This window comes from Equus przewalskii, chromosome 15 (genome assembly GCF_037783145.1).
Source record: "Equus przewalskii isolate Varuska chromosome 15, EquPr2, whole genome shotgun sequence".
NCBI classification, from domain to species: Eukaryota; Metazoa; Chordata; class Mammalia; order Perissodactyla; family Equidae; genus Equus; species Equus przewalskii.
Window position 1 is genome coordinate 53,233,782 of NC_091845.1, and position 20,311 is coordinate 53,254,092.

General features: G+C 40.7%; 1 protein-coding gene across 1 annotated transcript in view; it reads left to right on the top strand.

The window, feature by feature from the left end:
- Positions 1-14,101: 14,101 nt before the first annotated feature.
- Positions 14,102-20,311, top strand: part of DYNC1LI1 (dynein cytoplasmic 1 light intermediate chain 1) — a 35,499-nt gene continuing 29,289 nt past the window's right edge. Inside the window, exons 1-2 of the mRNA XM_070575894.1 lie at positions 14,102-14,820; positions 15,024-15,097. Of these exons, the coding sequence (XP_070431995.1) occupies positions 14,675-14,820; positions 15,024-15,097 (220 nt within the window). The 5' untranslated portion in view covers positions 14,102-14,674. The remainder of the gene's footprint in view (positions 14,821-15,023; positions 15,098-20,311) is intronic.

Here is a 20,311-nt window from a genome sequence, read left to right on the forward strand (position 1 = left end):
AGTCTGGACCACAAAATGAGCCCCGTGGAGCAGACCCGCAGTCTGGAACCAGTTCCAGCTGACCTGCAGACCTATAGCAATAAATCCATGCTTAGTGGTGTATGCCACTGAGTTTTGGGGTGCCTTTTTATGCAGCATTATTGCAGCAAAAGCTGACCACTATGGAAGGTATATCTGATGAAGAACTTTTCTAATTCTCCAAATGCCAGGACTAGGCATCCAGATATTGCTCTATATACAACTTCAAAAGATTTTGGCACCTCTTCTTTAAAGCCCCCATTCTTACTCTAGACATCCCTTCCCTATACTGTCCCCAATTGTTGGTTTCAATCATACACTGTGGGTAGATTTTCCCCATCTCATTATTCTCTGAAAATGAGCTGTCCTTTGGGCCGTTCCTCCAGGGTTTTGTTTTCTCTCTAGTGGTAATCATAATTAAGGCTAATAAGAAATAGCACTTTCTATGTGGCAGGCACTGTTCTAAGTACCTGACAAAGTTTAACTCATTTAATCTTTACAACCACCCTATGTGGTAAGTATTATTAATACCTCCATTTTATAGATGAAGAATCTTAGACACATAGAAGTTAAGTAACGGCCCCAAATAACAGAGTTAGTAAGTGGAGAAGTGAGGCTGCAACTCAGGTAGTTTGACCCTAGACTTCAAGCTCTTCCCCCATTGTCTTCTCCTTGATAGCAATGGGTTAAATGGATAAACTAATCTACATTAACATTAATTTGTTATCCAATATTAGTTTATTGTTTCCTCAGATACATAATAATTCATTACATGTGTACAGGGCCCTGAGGAAATGAATCTAACGATGGAATTTTGCTCTTACGACAAGCCACTAAGGAGATAATTTGAAGGTGATATTTTTTCTCATGTCTCTCAGATCACAAACACTCTAATTTCAAGGAAGGCAAGAATTAGCAAACTCAAAACTTGAAGGAAGAAATTTTGGGGGAAAAGTGCGTGAATCCTGTGTTTTGATGTGTGTACTCCACATGGGGAACATGCAAATCAGACGGCTGTCAATGAAAACCCAAAAATCACTTAGGGGCTTTCCTACCCTTAAAGGTTTAGGAAACTTGGCTTAAATTCTCCTTCCTGAGGCTGGGCAGCTCCAGCTCCTCTCCAGGGTTTCAGACTCCACTTCCTCTTGCCTGTTTGGATCCTGGCTCCAGTGGTTACAAGGTAGCTTTGGTTTTATCATCCTTTCATCAGGTCTGGATACAAAACCACCTCCTTAGTGGTTCCTGCAGAAATATCAACGAGACCAAACGTGATTGTTTCCCATTTTCACTAAAAACATGTTCAGACACACAGGAGGGGATCCCATCACAGATATGCAGCCATCTGCCATCTCATGAGGCCCCAACCAGTTCCTCAGGTCACACCCCTTTCAGAAACCATTACACCCTCCAAACACGGACAGTCCCTGGGTGGGCAGTCCCCCACCTCTGGCTGTTTGTCTCAAAAGGAGCAGTCCCACCAAGCCATCTGTTTCTCTAGCTCTCAGCCACCCTTTCCCCTAGAATTCTGATAAATCCAAATTTCTCTATCTTGTTACAGAAAGAAATATTAAGGAAAAGGCTGAGCCAAGATAACCTGATCACCATTCCCCTGCAAGAGAATCTGCTTACAGATAAGTTATCGCAATGAAGAAGATAGTTCAGCAAAATTGGTGGATACAGGATCAATATAAAACATCAACAGCATGCCAATACACCAGCAACCAACAATTATATAGCCTTAACTTATTATTACTACATTAGTAAATAACAATGAGTAATAAATCAGTAAATTAAAAATGAATCAACACATATTTACACAGATGTCATTTAGCCTATTTGCAAAAACAATAAGGTACTTAGTGATAAATCTAACATAGCAATTAAAACGAATGATCCAAGTCTACCTATATATCTGCATGGCTTAATCTTGAAAAGGTAATATTGAGTGAAAAAAAGCAACTTGAAAAATGTACACATAGTATATAATTTACGTAAAAATGTAAAAGATACAAAACAATTGACTGTATGAATATATATCTACATGAGAATGAAATTAACCTATTTTTGAGATTAAACACTATCTCCAAGGAAAAAAGGATTGGAAAAGGATGGGAGTAGAGTGGGTTTTCTTTAAAAAATTCTAAGAGGGGGCCGGCTGGGTGGTGCAGCAGTTAAGTGTGCATGTTCCGCTTCGGTGGCCTGGGGTTTGCCAATTCGGATCCCAGGTGCGGACATGGCACCACTTGGCAAGCCATGCTGTGGTAGGCGTCCCACGTATAAAGCAGAGGAAGATGGGAACTGATGTTAGCTCAGGGCCAGTTTTCCTCAGCAAAAAGAGGAGGATTGGCAGATGTTAGCTCAGGGCTAATCTTCCTCGGAAAAAAAAAAAGAAAAGAAAAAATTCTAAGAGGATTGCACATCTTAAATTTACACGATGTTATGTCAAATTTATTCAATTAAAATTCTAAGAGGGAAAGACTTTCTATGGTGGTATTACATTACTTTTATATAATGTATATATTATATTATTAATGTATATTAATATGTCAATAGCTATATACGATTTTTTTTTTTGATATTTACATATTTGAAATATTTTCTCTTTTTTTTGGTGAGGAAGATTCAGCCTGAGCTAACATCTCTGCTGATCTTCCTCTATTTCGTATGTGGGTTGTTGCCACAGCATGGCCACCAATGAATGGTGTACGTCCACACCAGGAACCAAACCCAGGCAGACAAAGCAGAACGTGCCAAATTTAACCACTAGACCACGGGGCTGGCTGCTGTAATATTTTATAATTTGAAATTGAAATAAAAATTTTATATAAATTCAAGAAGGACTTCAATGAGATAACATAGAAAAGCCTTTCATCTTCAACACCTTTTTTCCCCTTCTAATCATGTATATTTCTAAATGTCCAAGACCAAAAAAAAAAGAAAGAAAGCTTAGCCCTTAGCAGGAAATCAGAGAGACTAACCAATGTTGTAAAATGAGAGATCAAACTCTTTGATGGAAATTTTACCATCTTAGAAAGGTCAGATTAGATCTGCAATAATTTGCCCTTATTCTGAGAGGTTTTTAGGTCATCATGAGACAAGGCAAGTCACTTAACATCCCTGCCCATAAGTTTTCATATCTAGTGGCTGAACGAGGAAGGCCTTTCCAGATCTAAAAGTTGTATGAGGTCCTAGAACTCGAAGTTCTTTGTGAGAACTTAGAACTCACATCAGCTTGCCAGGAGTGGCTGCTCCTGGCAAACGTTGAAAGCAGTCTCCTCTGTCAACTGGAGAGAATTAAGCAGGGAAGGCTTGGGATACAGAGGACAATGAGGAGAGGAAATTGTCACCTAGACTTGGCGGACCAGTTAGGAGCCAGCTGGAGCAGTGAGAGGAGGGATGCTGAGAATGCCAGGCCTGCAGATAAGATGATGATTGTTCTGCCCTCTCTGACAACAGCATATTTAGGGAACAAGTGTATTTACTTCATTCTTAAGCATTGTTCTATTTTGAATTCTACTTTAACATGCATAGCTCATTACCTGTAGTAAAAATTGGGTGATAATTTAAATATATATTATAAACTCAATAGTTGCACTTTTGTTTGAAATGATTATTATAATGGTATAATGGTTATTTTTTTAAGAAAAAGAGTCTTGGGGCCGGCCCAGTGGTGCAGCACTTAAGTGCGCACGTTCCACTTCGGAGGCCCGGGGTTTGCCGGTTTAGATCCCCGGTGCGGACATGGCACTGCTTGGCATGCCATGCTGTGGTAGGTGTCCCACACATAAAGTAGAGGAAGATGGGCAGGGATGTTAGCTCAGAGCCAGTCTTCCTCAGCAAAAAGAGGAGAGCTGGCAGCAGATGTTAGCTCAGGGCTGATCTTCCTCAAAAAAAACAGAAAAAAAGAAAAAGAGTCTTTATTTTTTAAAGATACATATTGAAATATTTACGGATGAAATAATACCATGTCTTGGATTTGCTTTAAAATAATTCAGAGATGGAGGAAGAGGGTGGGAATCAAACTAAAATAAGACTGGCCCTGTCCTCATTACCACTGAGGCTGAGCGAGGGGCATGTGGGGTTCATTATACCTTCTCTCTATTACAATGTTTGTTTGAAATTTTCCACACTCAAAAAAGGTAAAAATAATACTAATAAAATAAAATCCTTCATGAGCTAGCTTCTTTTCTCAGTTATCTACAATTGCGGAAATCCTACCTACTCTGACTTTAGGCCTCACCACTTGCCTGGGGCATTTTCCCCATCTGTTCTCATGACATCTGGTATGAACTGATTTGCTTATCAAGCAATGACAAATTTTTAAATCAATATTGAAGCTGATTTCATAATGAACGAATTCTAAGAAGTTTTCAAAGAAAATTAAAATTTTCAGCTCTTTCAAGAAGGGAAACTATGGGAGACGTCGGTGGCCGAGTGGTTGGGTTCACGTGCTCCACTTTGGCAGCATGGGGTTTCGCCAGTTGGGATCCTGGGTGAGGACCTGGCACCACTCATCAGGCCATGCTGGGGTGGTGTCCCACACAGCAGAGCCAGAAGGACCTATAACTAGAATACACAGCTATGTCCTGGGGGGCTTTGGGGAGAAGAAGAGGAGGAAAAAAAAGAAGATTGGCAAGAGATGTTAGCTCAGGTGTCAATCTTTAAAAAAAAAGAAAAAGAAGGCAAACTATCAAAATCTCCCATACTGGATGGACCAGTAAAGCTCTTCTTATAGAAAAACTGAACTTAGATTTGTTAAGCGCCTACAATATGCCAGGTATTGTTTGAGTACACTATTTTTTATTTAACGAAAATTGATTTAATTAGAAATACACATTATTATATCCATCTTGGAGATGAGGAAGCTTGACCTTGCCAAGGTCACATTGCTAATATGTTTGGAGCCAGGATTCCACTCCATAGACGGATAAATCCAAAGCCTGTGTTGTTTCTACTACATAACCTTGGTTTGTGGTCCAGCAGTATGGATATCCACCCGGAAGCTTGTGAGAGATGCAGACCCTCAGGTTCCACTCCAGTCCCACTAAATCTGAATCTGTATTTCCACAAGGTTCCCAGGGAATCCATGTGCACATTTAAACCATTGAAACATTGAGAAACCCTGTGCTACGAAACACCTTATAAATTTATCTTAAATAAAAATAACAGTAAACATTTCTGCTAATATTTATTGAGGCCTCACTATATGTCAGATTTTATTTGTTTTCTCCTCACAACAACTCTATCAGGAAACTGAGGAAACTGAGGCTTCAGAGCTTAAACAACTCCAAGGTCACACAGTCCATAAGTGGCAGAGTCTAGATTTGAACTCAAATTGATCTGATTCTGGAGTCTGGACTGTAATCCATTACCCCATGCACCTCACTCCAAATGTTGAACCCAAACATTTTATTTCATCTGAATGATACAAATTAGCTGTCTGTATTATTTGATTTATAATTAACGTAGTTTAATCTAATACTTAGGTTTGATGGTGTGGACAGAGTCTAAAATGTCAGACTCAATATAATATTGCTGCTACTTAAAATAAAATTTTAAACCATGAGATCATATGCCTAATATACTTCTTAGACTAGAGCCAGTGTATCCCCATCCAAAAATCTATCAGGGTGAAAATTCTAGTGGGTTATCTGGCTGTCCCTCATTTACCAACGGATACACTGAAATATGAGGTTGACTCTTGAAAGCAATCCTAAGATTTCCTGGGGAAGGATCAGAAAGGACATTCTGCTCCTCGATTTCACTTTTACATTACTAGGCAACTCTACGTTTTCTAGCAGTAAAAAGTCTAGGGTCATTAGAATCTCCTTAAACATCTTCAAAAAACAACTTTTTTTATCTTACGTGGTGTAAAATAACTGATCCATTTTGCTTATAAGAAATTTCCCACTGGGCAACTCTTTCATCTTCTTTCCCACGTGGGGAAAAAGAAACATGTTTTTCTTGGTACAGAATATAATAGGTTATATTTCTAGGCTTACTTTAGCAAAAGCAACAAGAAACCACAATTAGCTCTAGACCAAAGTAGACTAAATTGTTATGAATATGAAATCACCTGCAGCTACAAAAGAGAGCACATTTCTAAAGATACCAGGGAATTTTACATTTTTTCCATTTGGCCTCATGTAGAGGCCCCAACGCAGAAAAACTGAATGACATCTATGACCCAGTGTTGGCAGATCTCAATCTATAAACTCAGTTATTAGACATCTTCTCCTTCAGGAAGTAAGGAGGGTGGCAGAGTGTAAGACTGGAAATCTAAGAAGTAACCGGCATTAAAATCACTACTTTTTAAAAAAGGTAATGGACTTGAACTTCAGAGTATTTGATTACAAAAAAATGAGATTGTCCAAAATATGCGTAATAAATATCCAGCCAACCATATACTAATCAGCGAACCTTTTTCTTTCTTCTTTTCAGTGGTAAAGAACAGATTAAAACAACGATGACAACTAAGCATTCTAAAAATCCTATCTATTCTGTATTTAAAATTATGTAAGTAGACAATTAAAACACTGAGATGAAGAATAAACATTGTTCCAGCCTAAAAGATAAGTTTCTTTCTCTTCCCTGTGCATTTCACTGATTGTCTACTCAATGTGAATGTGAACTGATTTATAGGTTGTTACCCTTTCATTCATCACCTATTGTCCAGGAATGGATATGGATATTATGATGAGGAGCTCAGTCTGAAATGAAAAGACACTTCTAATCGTTACCTTATCCTGGAACTTAAAAAATGTTCAAGGGGTATTATCATTATTATTATTTTATTGAGTTCATAATCGTTTGTACCATTGTGAAATTCCACTTGTACATTATTTCTTGTCTGTCACCAAATAAGTGCTCCCCTTCACCCAGGGGGTATTATTTTTCAATGATATATTTCTAAGCAAATGAAAAAGTTTTTCTTTTTGAACAATTTAATCCTAAAGTATGCTTGCATACACAAGAATTAATTTTTTTAAAAAGCATGCGGGGTGGATTTCACTTTAGACCTAGAGAAAGAAGAGAGTCTTTTTCTAGTGTTTTCTATGAAGGAAAACCAAAACAAAACCACCAAGAAATACTCCTGTCAGCTATTTCCCTATCTCTTTCTTTGTCTAAAATAGGAAGTTCTGTGCGGGCTCACCTGATAAAAATCCTTGGTGAGTAGTAGGAGAGAGGTTAGGTCTGTAATTAGAGGGACTGGTAACTGAAAACAAATTAGACACCATCATTTCATTCATTCTAAGGAGGTACTTAGAATGAAATAAACATGACTCAGAGGAAAGCAAAAATAAGCAACATTGGGCATCTGCTTTCCCTCTAATTGGATCCTTGGATCTCCTGCTGGGAGACCTTGTAAGCAAGGACTCTGCCAATTCATTTCGTCTCAAATGTCAAGCATGTTACAAAAAAAAAAAAAAAAGATTCATATATTCAAATAGGGGAGGGGACTATTTAACCTCTGAAGTTCTTTCCAACAGTATTATTTGAGTTGCTCACAGAGTCAGACTTTAAGGGTCCACTCATCTCCTTGCCCATTTCCTTTTTCTTTTGGTTTTGGCTTTTCAGCTGGTATTAATATCAACTGTAATTGCCAGCATTTGGCGCAGTGGGTGCAGCAAGCCTTAGCTGAAAATCTGCCAGAGGCAGCCTGTGGAAGCTGGTACAACAGGAAGTAGCTCGAGGGGTAGCTGCCGTGTCCCAGTTCTCAAATACAGAGAGAGTCATCCGCGACAGAAGGAGGAAGTGGTCTGTATCCCCCACCTCAGCCCTACAGAAGCTTCCCCTCCCAAACTAATTTTCTGCAGAGCTCTTTTGCCTGCCAAATGATCACTTTTCTTGATATAAAGAAATACCCAACTGTGGCCTTGAGGAAGCTGATGAGTAAGCAGGGGATGATTCATTGACAGAGAGAAAAGAGAGCTAGATAGCATCTGGGAGATGGAAAGCTGGAAAGAGGAGGAGCTGTCTCTTTTCTGTCTGGTGTCCCATTTCCCACTTCCAGGCCCTGAGGCTCAGCTGAATTAGAAATCAAACTAAAAAAAGACATCTCGGGTATACCCTGGGGCTTCCCAGCAGGATCTAAACACTTCCCCATATAATAGCAGGGTACTATTATTGATGAATCTAAGGAAGCCCAGAGCCTCCAGGAAAAGGTAAATCTGTATTCACATAACCTGTTAAAGTAGCAAGAGAATGTGTAATGTATTTTAGAAGGATTTATATCAAAATAGATAAAATATCATAAAAGAGAGCTCCTGCTTCCAAATGTTGAAGAATTTTTTTGTCCCCCTTGGCCTCTTAAAACACACACACATCATCATCATCATAATCATCATCCTGAAATTTTAGACCCCTGGTGACAAGGAGAAAATCTGTTCACTTATACATACCTTCAACAAATCTTTACTGAATGTCTGCTATGTTCTAGGCACAAAGTGCTTGGGGTACATTAGTGAAGCCATCACAGAGCTTAAGTTCTAATAAATAAGTAAATTCTATACTATGTTAGAAGGTAATAAGCGTTATGGAAAATAAAAGGGCAAGCAAGATAAGAAGAATCTGGAATTCCAGGGGTGAAGGTTCAAGTTGCAGTGTTAAATGGGGTAGTCAGGACAGAAGCTGAGAACTGAGCAAAGACATTGCAGAAGGCGAGGGAGTTAGCCAAGTGGCTAACTGGGGGAAGATATTGGCTTGGACAGCTCCTTACCTTCTTCAAGGCAGAGGGAACAGCTAAAGCAAAGGGATAGACAATCTGTTTAAAGAACAGCAGTGGGGCCAATGTGGCTAAATGGGAGAAATTGAGGGAGAGAGGGGAGCAGAACAGTTCAAAGAGGCAATGGGGGCCAGATCCTGTATAGCCTTGTGGGTCACTGTAAGAACTTTGGCTTTTACTCTGATTAAAATGAGAAGCCACTATAGGGTTTTCAGTAAAGGAGTAACATGAAAAATATCAAACTGACTTATATTTTTAAAGGATCCCTCTAGCTTCCATGTTGAAAAATCTTTTATAGTATTTCAGGCAAGAGATGATAGCTCAGACCAAGATGGTATCATTGGATGAGTGATAAGAAATTGGATTGTGGGTATATTTTAAAGGTAAAGACTAAAGGATTCTTAATGGATTCAATATGGGGTGTGAGAGAAATAAAGAAGTCAAGAATGACTTGGGCAACAAGGAGTTGCTACCTAGTGGCGAAAGCCATGGGCAGAGGAGATTTTTGGGGGAAGGTCAGAAGTTCAGTTTGGAGCATCTTGAGTTTGAGATGTGCTATTAGAAATCCAAGTGGAGATGTTGAATAAGCAGTTGGGTGTGTTAATCTGGAGTTCCAGAAGGAGCTCTGGGCTGGAGAGATAAATTTGGGAGATTTTATCATATTGATAGGTGAGATCACCAGGGAGTGAGCTTAGACAGAGAAGAGGAACAAAGACTGAGCCCTGGAGTCCTCTAACATTAAGTGGTCAGGAAAATGAGGAAAAGGTGAAGGAGACTGAGAAGGAGCAGCTAGTGAGACAGGAAAACAAAACACCCAAGAGAACACGGTGATCTGGAAGCCACATGAAGGATATCCAGAAGGAGTGATCTGCTGTATCATGTGCTGCTGATGGGTCAAGAAAGACAAGATGGAGAATTTACCATTGGATTTAGCAACAAGAAGGTCATTGATGACAAGGATAAGGGCAGTTTCTGTGGAGTTATAGGTGTAAAAGTCTGATTGAAGTGCATTATAAGGACAAGGGGGAAGAGGAATTGAAGGCAGCAAATAAAGACCACTATTTTAAATGGGGCCAGCCCCATGGCTGAGTGGTTAAGTTCATGTGCTCTGCTTCAGTAGCCCAGGGTTTGCCGGTTCGGATCCTGGGTGCAGACCTATGCAGTGCTCATCAAGCCATGCTATGGTGGCATCCCACATAGAAGAACTAGAATGACCTACAACCAGGATGTAAAACTATGTACTGGGGCTTTGGGGAAGGAAAAAAAAAAAAGAGGAAGATTGGCAACAGATGTTAGCTCAGGGCCAATCTTCCTCACCAAAAAAGCATACCTGAAAAAAAAAGACAACTATTTTAAAGAGCTTTGCTGTTAAAGGGAGGACAGAAATGTAGCAGTAGCTGGTGAAGATGGAGGGTTAAGATAAATTTTCTTTCTTTCTTTTTTTTTTAAGATGGGAAAATTAATATCATGTTTGTATGCTAATGGAAATGATCCAGAAGAGATCAATAAATAATTATACAGAGGAAGAGGGGGGACCATTGTTGGAGCAGTGTCCTTGAGTTGAGGAGAGGAGATGGAATCTAGTGCATGAATGGAGAGATTGCTTTAGTCTAAGAGTATGGATTATTCTTCTATGATAAGTGGCAGGATATTTGGTGTGAAAGTACAGATAGTGGATGGGTGGTAAATGTGTTAGTGGAAGTTCTCAAGGCCTCGAAGGAGGGAAAAAAATAACACATAACAAAGGATTAGGAATCAGAATGGCTTTACATTTCTCACTGGTAACAGCAGAATCTAGCAGACAAGTGCTCAAGGCCTTTAAAAATCTAAGGGAAGTTAATTTGCAATCTAATAATTCTATATCCAGCCAAACTATCACTAAGGAGTACAGACTAAATGCATTTTCAAATGTACAAGTGTGCTGGATATCTTCTGTTTGTGTTTCCAGATCCACTTTCCACTCTTCTCTATCTTTCTTTGTGCTCAGGGAAGAAGACTTGAATGGACTGCTTCACTTGAGTTCTCTTGCCCTCTGGCTTCTGGTTGGGTTTGGCCAATGTGAGACACTGGTAGGACACCAGGGAGCAGAAAGAGAGAGGTCAGTGTTGTCTTCCTTTACTGAAAGCCACAGATTTTGCTGGGCAGCCCTTTCCTATGGCTGCAGCTTTCTCTGGTTTCCAGTAAATACTTCTTACTCTTTCCCCTTCAGGCCTAAATCTTTAGGCTGTTGCTTGCCCCATCTCTTAATATTGTTCACATCTTTGTAAACAGTTTCTTTGTTAAGCTTTCATCTAGCACCCCCCAAGAATGCCATTTTTTCCCTGGCTGGACCTTGTCTGGATACACAGGTCTCTAAAAATGTATCCATACACCCTTTCTCATAAAACTATTGTAGGAAGTTCTCCACTAAAATAAGAAGAAAAAAGAAGACACAGGAATGAGGCAAAAGGAATCCAGAACGATGGTGAAAGGAGATCCCAGGATGAAAGTTTTGTATCAGGAGTACAGAACAACCAATTCAAATTGGAGCAGGCTAGAATGTTCTTAAAGATGTCTTTAAGAAGATTAAATTTTTAGAATACCTAATGAGGAGTTTTACATAACTGGGACAAGAATTTGAGACTGAATTAGAGTAAAGGACATAGAAATCTAAGCAAATAAAAATCAAAGCAGTTGTTACTTTTAGAGATAACAGAGTTGGGCATGAAATCATAGTATAGGAAATAGCTCAACTGTAAACAGCATTTTAGCAACAAAAATTTTAAGGGACTGATGAATTCTTTCCTTTTATAGACTTCCTTATAATACACAGGTTCTCTATTTTTGTTATGTATAGATTTCCATAGACGGTATTTATCGTAACAGCATCTAAAGTTGCCAGGACAAATATACACAATGGAATACTACTCAGCCATTAAAAAGGATGAAAGCTGGCCATTTGTGACAACATGGATGGACCTTGAGTGTATTATGCTAAGCAAAATAAGGCAGAGGGAGAAAGTCAAATACCGTATGATCTCATTCATAAATAGAAGATAAAAACAACAAACAAACACATAGAGACAGAGATTGGATTGGTGGTTACCAGAGGGGAAGTGGGGAGGGAGGACGGTGAAAGGGGTGATTAGGCACATGTGTGTGGTGATGGATTGTAATTAATCTTTGGGTGGTGAACATGATGTAATCTACACAGAAATCAAAATATAAGGATGAAAAAAAACCCTGAAATATCTCACTATATGCTCTTATACAGTTTCCCTACAAAATATGATTATGTTGACATAATATTTATAAATAAATATATTACAATCTTATGTAAATATTACATTTCATTCATTGTCCATGTTATTATAGAGTATTATATACAAATAAATATATAACTGATTAAAAAATAAATAAAGTTGCCAAGACATTTATTCTAACATGATTTGACCCACGATTTGACAGAGTGGAAAGTCAAAATCTCAGTTTATCACTTGTGTGACCTGGGGTAAGTTACTCAATTTCACTGATCCCTTTCGAACTATGAGGATTGCAAATCACAACACGTAGAGTGCCTGGCAGATAGTGGGCACTCATAAATGACCTTTTGTCAGCCATCTTAATGGAGCAATGCTGGACAGAGATATTTTAAAACCACAAAGAATACAACTTTGACCTCAATATAAGTGGGCAGTCGAGCATCTAGAAGTCATGGGACATTAGACACTATTATAAAGTGTTATAATACGGTGTTATAAAGTTATAAAGCCTGACACTATTATAAAGTAAATATTTTCCAAAGTAAATATGATACAGAACTGACAACTCTGTACATAAGCCAAATTGAAGAAAAAATGCTCTGAAGGTGAAAGATGACTGAGGGAACAAAGTACAGAGAGTGAATCAACACTTAGAAGGGCCAAATGCAGTATACAGCTCTCCTCTACAGCAGTGACTTAAAGATCCAGTTTCCCCTTGGAGTCCCTGTCCTGCTCGTCATCATACAAAGCCTGGGATCCCAAGACAGGGTTCTGGTCCCTTTCCTAACCAGATAAACAAGATATGAAAAGATTTAGCTGCAGGATTTCATTAGGTCTGTCAATTTCAGGGGTTGGTCAGATCCGAATGTTTTGAAAGGTAAAGGAAAACATGAGTCAGTAATAAACATATATCGAGCACTTAAGATTTGTCAGTCACTGTTCTAAGCCATTTTACATGAATTATCCCATTTAGTCTTCATAACAATTCTAAGTCCTTTTATCCCCATTTTACAGATAAGGAAACTGAGACTCAGAGAGGTAAAGAAAATTCTCTAAGGTTACATAGCCAGTAAACTGAATGAGCTGGATCTAAACTCAGATTTGCCAGCCTCCAAAGCCTTCTAACCGCAATGTTAATGTATAGCAAATACAGCCTTTAGCTATGGATTTTCTCACTAGCCTAACAGCATTGATCAGGTCATATATTAGCAAGTGATCTTCAAATATGAAACGATAGCAACAATGTTGCCAGCCCTGCAGTCTAGTGGTTAAGACTTGCTGTTCTCATCTCTCCTCGCTGTGGCCTGTTCGGTTCCCAGTCAGGGAACCACACCACTGATCTGTCAGTTGTCACACTGTGGTGGCTCTGTAATGCTGAAAGCTATGTCACCGGTACTTTAAATATCAGCAGGGTCATCCGTGGTGGACAAGTTTCAGAAGAGCTTCCAGACCAAGCAGACTAGGAAGAAGGACTTGGCCATCCTCTCCATGGGCCATGGAAACCCTATGAATAGCAGCAGAGCATTGTCTGATACAGCCCTGGAAGATGAGACGATGGCACAAAAGACCCAGCAGGGTTCTACTCTGCTGTACACAGGGCCACTAGGAGTTGGAAGAGATTCCACAGGCACTAACAGCAAAGTGATAATGTACAAAGGCCAGACTATTTTAAGCAACTGCTCGTACAAGGTGTACTAGGATAGAAGCTTAAAACCATCAACTCTTTCTGGACGTGGAGCTCAGACATTCAAACATATTTATATATTTAAATATATATAGTAAAGTTCTGATAGAAAAGAAGCTATTTTAGGGCTATCTGAGGTCCGTTCTTTTCCATCTGTGTATTCCCAGTGCCATAACATAGTTAAGTGTTGAATAAGCATCTGTTGACGGGATGGACGGATGAATGGATGGACGAATGATTCACCTAGTGGGTGATTTTAAATCTCACGCGGAGTCTCATACAAAACATCTAGACCCTTAAAACAAGCCCCGTCAACACTCTTTGTCAGGCAGCTGCTCAGAGGCTGGGGGAACCTATTTCTGATGTGGGACCAAGGTTTGAGGAACACGTCATCACCTGAGAAGGCAAAAAGCCCAGAAATCCAGGACTACAGTAACACTTCAGACCGGGGCTGCACAGCACCCTCTTGCAGCGCGGCGGCCCATTTCCATCTTGGAGCCGATAAGGCGTCGGTGTAGGCGAGGGAGTGGCGCTCAGCCTGAATGCTAGTGGGACGGCAATGACAGCGCAGGAATTCCACGGTGGCTGCGGGTTTTGTGGACCCAACTGAAGAGTGGGAGGGAGCACTATTCACCGGACACACCCCAACCTGCCCTGCTGCAGCCCAGGGCTGCGGGTGGGGCGGCGGGAAGCGCTTCAACAGGTTCAGCTCAAGAAGCCTGGAGCCGCAGAAGAGTAGCCTGCGCGGCCGCCCACGCATGCGCACGCGCATCCTCCCCCCCCCCGACAACGCGCTCCCGCCAGCCTGTAGCGCACGCGCAGTCCGTCCTCGCTCGCTCTGTCAGTCCCTGCAGGGCCCGGGGCGTCACCCCCGCAGAGCCCGCCCCGCTCCCGTGCGCCGAACGCTCCATATCCGGGTTCCCGCCGCCCCGCTGCCGCCGCCGCCGCCGCCGCCGCCGCCTCTCTCATTCAGCCTTGCCGGGAGTGGTGTGGTTCCCCAACAAGATGGCGGCCGTGGGGCGAGTCGGCTCTTTCGGTTCCTCTCCGGCGGGATTAGCCTCGACTTACACGGGCGGCCCCTTGGCCAACGAGCTCACATCGGGCAACGGCGGCGCCGCAGCCGGCGACGACGAGGACGGGCAGAACCTTTGGTAACGACCCCACCCCTCCCTGGGTCCCCGCGGGCACTCCCGGCCTTGCAGACCCCTCGGGATCCCGTACCCGCCGGAGCTCGGCGCCGGGCCCAGGCCACTGCGCTCTCGGCAGCCCCCTCCCGGGCGCGTCGAGGCCGGCTCCGTCCCTCCCGCGCTGCGGCCCCGGCCCCCGTCTCAGCGTGCGCCTTGCTCCCCGTTAGGTCCTGCATCCTCAGCGAGGTCTCCACCCGCTCGCGCTCCAAGCTCCCCGCCGGGAAGAACGTACTGCTGCTGGGTAAGTGTCCCCCGCCTCGCTCCGCCCCGCCCCGGCCGGCCCACACCCCGGCCCGGGTCCTGGCCCGCCCGCCCGCTTTGTGCCGACAGCGGGTCCTGCCCCGCCCCGCTGCCCGGCTCGTCGCTGACAGCTGGGGAGGAAGGGGAACGGGGACCCCTGCCCCGGGACCTGCAGGGACCTGCCCTCCCCAGAGCCCTTTCTCCTCCCCTGGATGTGGGGGTGGCCCCGACAGCCTTCCCAGAGAAGGACCGAGTGCAGGAGCCCATCTGAGGGATTCCTGTGGTTTGGGGTTTACGTAGAAAAGGACACTTTTTCTTTCACGACAAAAATTGATATCAGAAGGCTCTTCTCAAGAGCTCCAGTGCAAATGGCATGCTATTAATATTTAATAGCTGATTCTGTATAGTTGACAGAGAAGCTAGAAATGAGACCTGGTAGTCGTGATAAATGTTCTTGTTTGATTCAGCTTTTTCGGTTACAGTGGGCTCGTGTTGCAGCTGCCTTTTTAACTGTCACTTATAATTCTGAAATTTGTGAAGGGCAGTGGAACACCTTTCTAGTTCAATCCCTTCAGCCAAATGGATGTAATAAGGGGAAATTGTCTAACGTCTCATTTCTCCTGATTGTTCTGTATCCCCTTCTGCTCTCTGGAAGTTATGTATTTTGTTTCTTTAGTGATTCTGAGGGCGGGCGTAAAGCGCGGGGAGGGAGAGCAATTCACAGGTTCACATTTTTGCAGGCTTAGCTCCTGAGTCATTTAGAGGAGAGATTTCTTCCATATTCTTTAAATGTGAGAGATTGAAGTTTGACTTAGAAGATGATGGTTAAATTTTAAAACTTCAGTGTTGGTGTCTCAAGACTATTTTTGTTATGTACATCTAAAAACATAAGGAAACAAAGAAGTCAAGTGCTACTTGACAGCGTCTACTTTTAATAGGAGTGTTTCGATAGAAACAAATTACTTTTTTTGCATGAACTGCTCCCAATCTAGAATATATGATTCTTGAGTTTCTTTAAAGTTACATGGAGCTAGTTGAAAAATTAGTTTTTGCCTTTGTTTTTAATGTGATTAAAAGCATCTGCTGCAGCTTGACCTGGGTTCAGTCATGGCTCTGTAACATACTAGCCGTGTGATCATAAGTGAGTTCCTTGACATCTGTAAGCCTCAGTTTCTTCATCTTTAAAATGGATATTATAGAAATAATAATGTCTGCCTCCTAGGGTGTGGGGAGGACTGAATGAGATGATGTTTGTAAAGTGATAATAGCACAGTGACTTTTTGTGATAGATTTCTTTTAACTGGATTAGAAAATAGTTTTTTATCAGAACTTTTTAAAAATTGAATTACTGGGGCCGGCCCGGTGGCCGAGTGGTTAAGTTCGCGCCCTCCGCTTCGGCCGCCCAGGGTTTCACTGGTTCGGATCCCTGGCGCGGACATGGCACCACTCATCAGGCCATGCTGAGGCGGCATCCCACCTGCCACAACTAAAAGGACCCACACTAAAAATATAGAGCTATGTACTGGGGGACTTTGGGGAGAAAAAGGAAAAAATAAAATCTTTAAAAAAAAATTGAATTACTGCCTACATAAGTGATATTTATAGGGCAGAGATAAGCAAAAAATTTTTCAGAAAATGTTTTAAGTTTACTAATTTAAACAAATTACTATTACTCACTAAACTAAAATAAACTTAAGACAGTGTGACCTCCTTGAAGTGGATTATATTTTAATTAATCTAAGTTAAATAACATTCTTTTCAAATACTGTCATTGTAAAGATAAGATTCCATAACTTTGTTCTCATTTTATAAGTTCCTCCCAGTTATTCATGTGCATTAGATATTGCTTAGATGATTCTGTTTGTAGTGAAACAAAAGTGACAGTTTTCTTCATTTCTTGATGTTCCTGATCTGCACTGAGGTCGCACCACACTTTTTTTGTCCCCCCCCCCCCCCCTTTTTAACCTTCTTTTGACACTGGGTCAGTGCTTGCGACTGAATATACTTAGAGGCCCCAGGCTCTTCCAACCTTTCATACTTAGAATAGATTAAATTTCTTTTTTTATGAGCTTAATAGTTCATAAATCTTCATCTGGTATCAAGCTATATGAGCTTGAAATTTAAAATTTTTCTTTGAGTACTATTAGGATTTTTATCAAAGTTCTTTTCAGCTGTGGAAGACTAATAGCAGATTTTTATACTGGTTACATAAATAGGATTAATTTTCTGAAATACTTCTAAAGATTGCTTAAAGACATTTTATCACACATTATGGCGGCATTCAATCTATGCTGGTGGAGGGAAGAAACAGAAATAGGGATTGTAGTTTTCTTTGTTATGAGTTTGAAGGTGCTAGGCAGGAAGATGCTTGGCTCTAACGTGTCTTTCATGAATTATGGTCATCTCTGGAGTCCTGTATTTAAAAAACCAAGTCTGAGAATATAACAAACTTTTGCATTTCTGGAGACAACCTAGAATAGGAATGATGATTAAGGCTTATGTACCCTGGACAGAAATTGCCGTTTAACCTTTGCTTGCTGCATGGCCTGCTCTGCCACTGTTTATGGGAGAAAAGGGTAGGGACTAGCAATGTATGCATGTGTATGAGCCATTCTCAAAGCATTTTCTTCGAAATCTTAGTGCCCCCTCCTCAAGTCTGGGAGGTAGATGTTAGCACCAATTTATAGATAGGTAATAAATTTTTGAGACCTGTTAAGTGAGTTTTCCAAGGTTACACAGCTATAAGGGCCCCATGTTTTGTGATTCTGACATGACTTTCCAACTTGTTAGAAGTCCCTGCAAGGGAGAGTGCGCCATATACTCTTCCTACTGCATAACTTTTTAAGAAGGCTATCTTTGAGTCAAAGTACTAGGAATTGCTTTAAAGTAAAACCGGAATATTTGTTGGATTCTAGGATGTAACGTATTGAGGGACACCACTGTGGTCACAGCACTTATGTTTGAGCAGTCATTTAATCTACCTAGGCCTGACCCCTGGTGAAACCCAGAAACACTGTGACATTAGTGTTTAACCATTCTCTTTCTTGAAAGATCTTGAGAATGAGCTTCAGTAAAGTTTATGTTTAATATTAAAGGCAAAACTTCTTGTGCATGTATTTTAAATATTATTTAACTTACAAATTGTCCTTTTAAGAACTGTTTTTTCCTCTTTACACTGTATGTTTAAACAATTTTTACTACAGTAATTGTAATTATAGTTTAATAGCTGCTTTTAAGAGTACTTTCTCCGTATCTTGGTTACTTTCCCATGTTTTGATAAGAAAACTCCCTAAGGAAAATGACAGTAGTGATACCTAACATTATAGAGCACCTACATGTACCAGCCATGTAAGGATTGTTTACATACTCTGGTTATCCCCTTAAAGATCAAGGAACAGAGTTGTTAAGTAAATTGCCGTAGGGTTACACAGCCAGAAAGAGACAATGTCAGGATTCTAAATTGTACAGCCTGGCTCCAGAGCCAGTATTCTTAACCTGTACACTGGACTGTCTCCCTAAAGGAAAAAGAGAGCTTTCTTTGTAGGAAAAGTAGATGTTTAGCAGTTACTAATTAATTTTATATGATTCCCCTGATGTATCTGTTTCATTGAAAAAATCTCGTTGATTTAGATTAATTGAATTCATTGTCTATTAATATATATGTGTACTCCTGGCCCCCAGCACAGTGTCTGCCTTATAGATCAGACATAAGTATAATTTTAGGAGTTGAGGCCCACATGAATTAATGAAAACTAGTTGGCTCTTTGGCAAATCACGTAAGCCTCATCTTTCTCTTCTGTAAATTGAGATGCGGATTTAGTGATCTGTGAAGCCTTGTCTGATCTGACATTGTCATTTGTTTTTATTCTAAAAGTTGTGAGTTATTAAATATTTTTTTTATTAAGATTATGATAGATTACAATCTTGTGAGATTTCAGTTGTACATTATTGTTAGTCATGTTGTGGGTATACCGCTTCACCCTTTGTGCCCTCCCCCACCCCCCCTTTTCCCTGGTAACCACCCATCAGTTCTCCTTGTCTATATGTTAACTTCCACCTATGAGTGGGCTTATTAAATATTTTTAAAGAAATGTTTTGAAGACGCTGCGATTGGGTTTAAATTAATAAACTTTGCGCTGTAGATGTGGGCTCTTTGCTTCCACCCAGGGAAGAAATCTAGAGTCTCTAGTTTTCCCTGAAGGCGCTAGTCCAGGGTATTGTGCAGCCAAGAAAGTCCCACACAATGCTGAGCATCCTCAGGAGGTGTGTTTGAACCAGTCTTCTTTCTTATTCAGGAACAAAACTAGCTTCTGTTATGCTTGAATTATTGCGAGTAGGAAACCTCAAGATACACAGTGGAGCTAGAGATCTGGTCAGAAAAGTAACTCGTCAAGGAAGTGAATGGTTTTCTCTGGGAGAATTGACTCTAAAAATAATGAGATTGTTCAGTCTGAAACTTCTTGTGAGAAGCTGGGATTAAAGATCATCAAGGTACCATGACTTGTGGGAAACAGATTTTTATCAGTTGAAGTATGTTAATATTTTTTGGCGTAATTGGTTATGGGAGTGTAATGCAAGGAATAGAGTGTTACTGCATATATAATACTGGATTGGTGATTTTCAAAGGATTAACATAAAATTATTTATTGCATGTTATGTGTTACTGCTACTAAAAATACACCAAATATAAAATGTTTTGAGAGTCCAGTGGCATATTGGTATTTTATTCATCAAGGTCAGCAATTTATTATATAAAGGGCCAGATAGTAAATAATTTAGCTTTGTGAGCTATGTGTTCTCTGTTATAACTACTCAGCCCTGCCCTTGCAGCTCCAAAACAGCCATAGCCAGTACATAAATGAATGGGTATGGCAGTGTTGAATAAAGTTTATTTACAAAAACAGAGATTTGGCCTGTGGGCTGAAGTTTGTGGATCCCCTACTTTAGGTTATTATGGACATCAATTTTATCAGTAAGCATGGATGCAAGTTAATAGAAGTTTCTGGTTAATCGAATGTGATGTTTGGCACATAATAGGTGCTCAGTAAATAAATGTCTGAATGATGACCAGCTTTTACTCAAAGTATCATTGTTATTCCAGGTCAAAATATAGCCTGAACGTAGGTTTAAAGTGTTAAGAGGAGCTCATGTATTTACTCCAATGTTTGCCTGTCAAAAACAGAAAAAAGAGTTGGTAGACCTGCAGGTGTAGGCC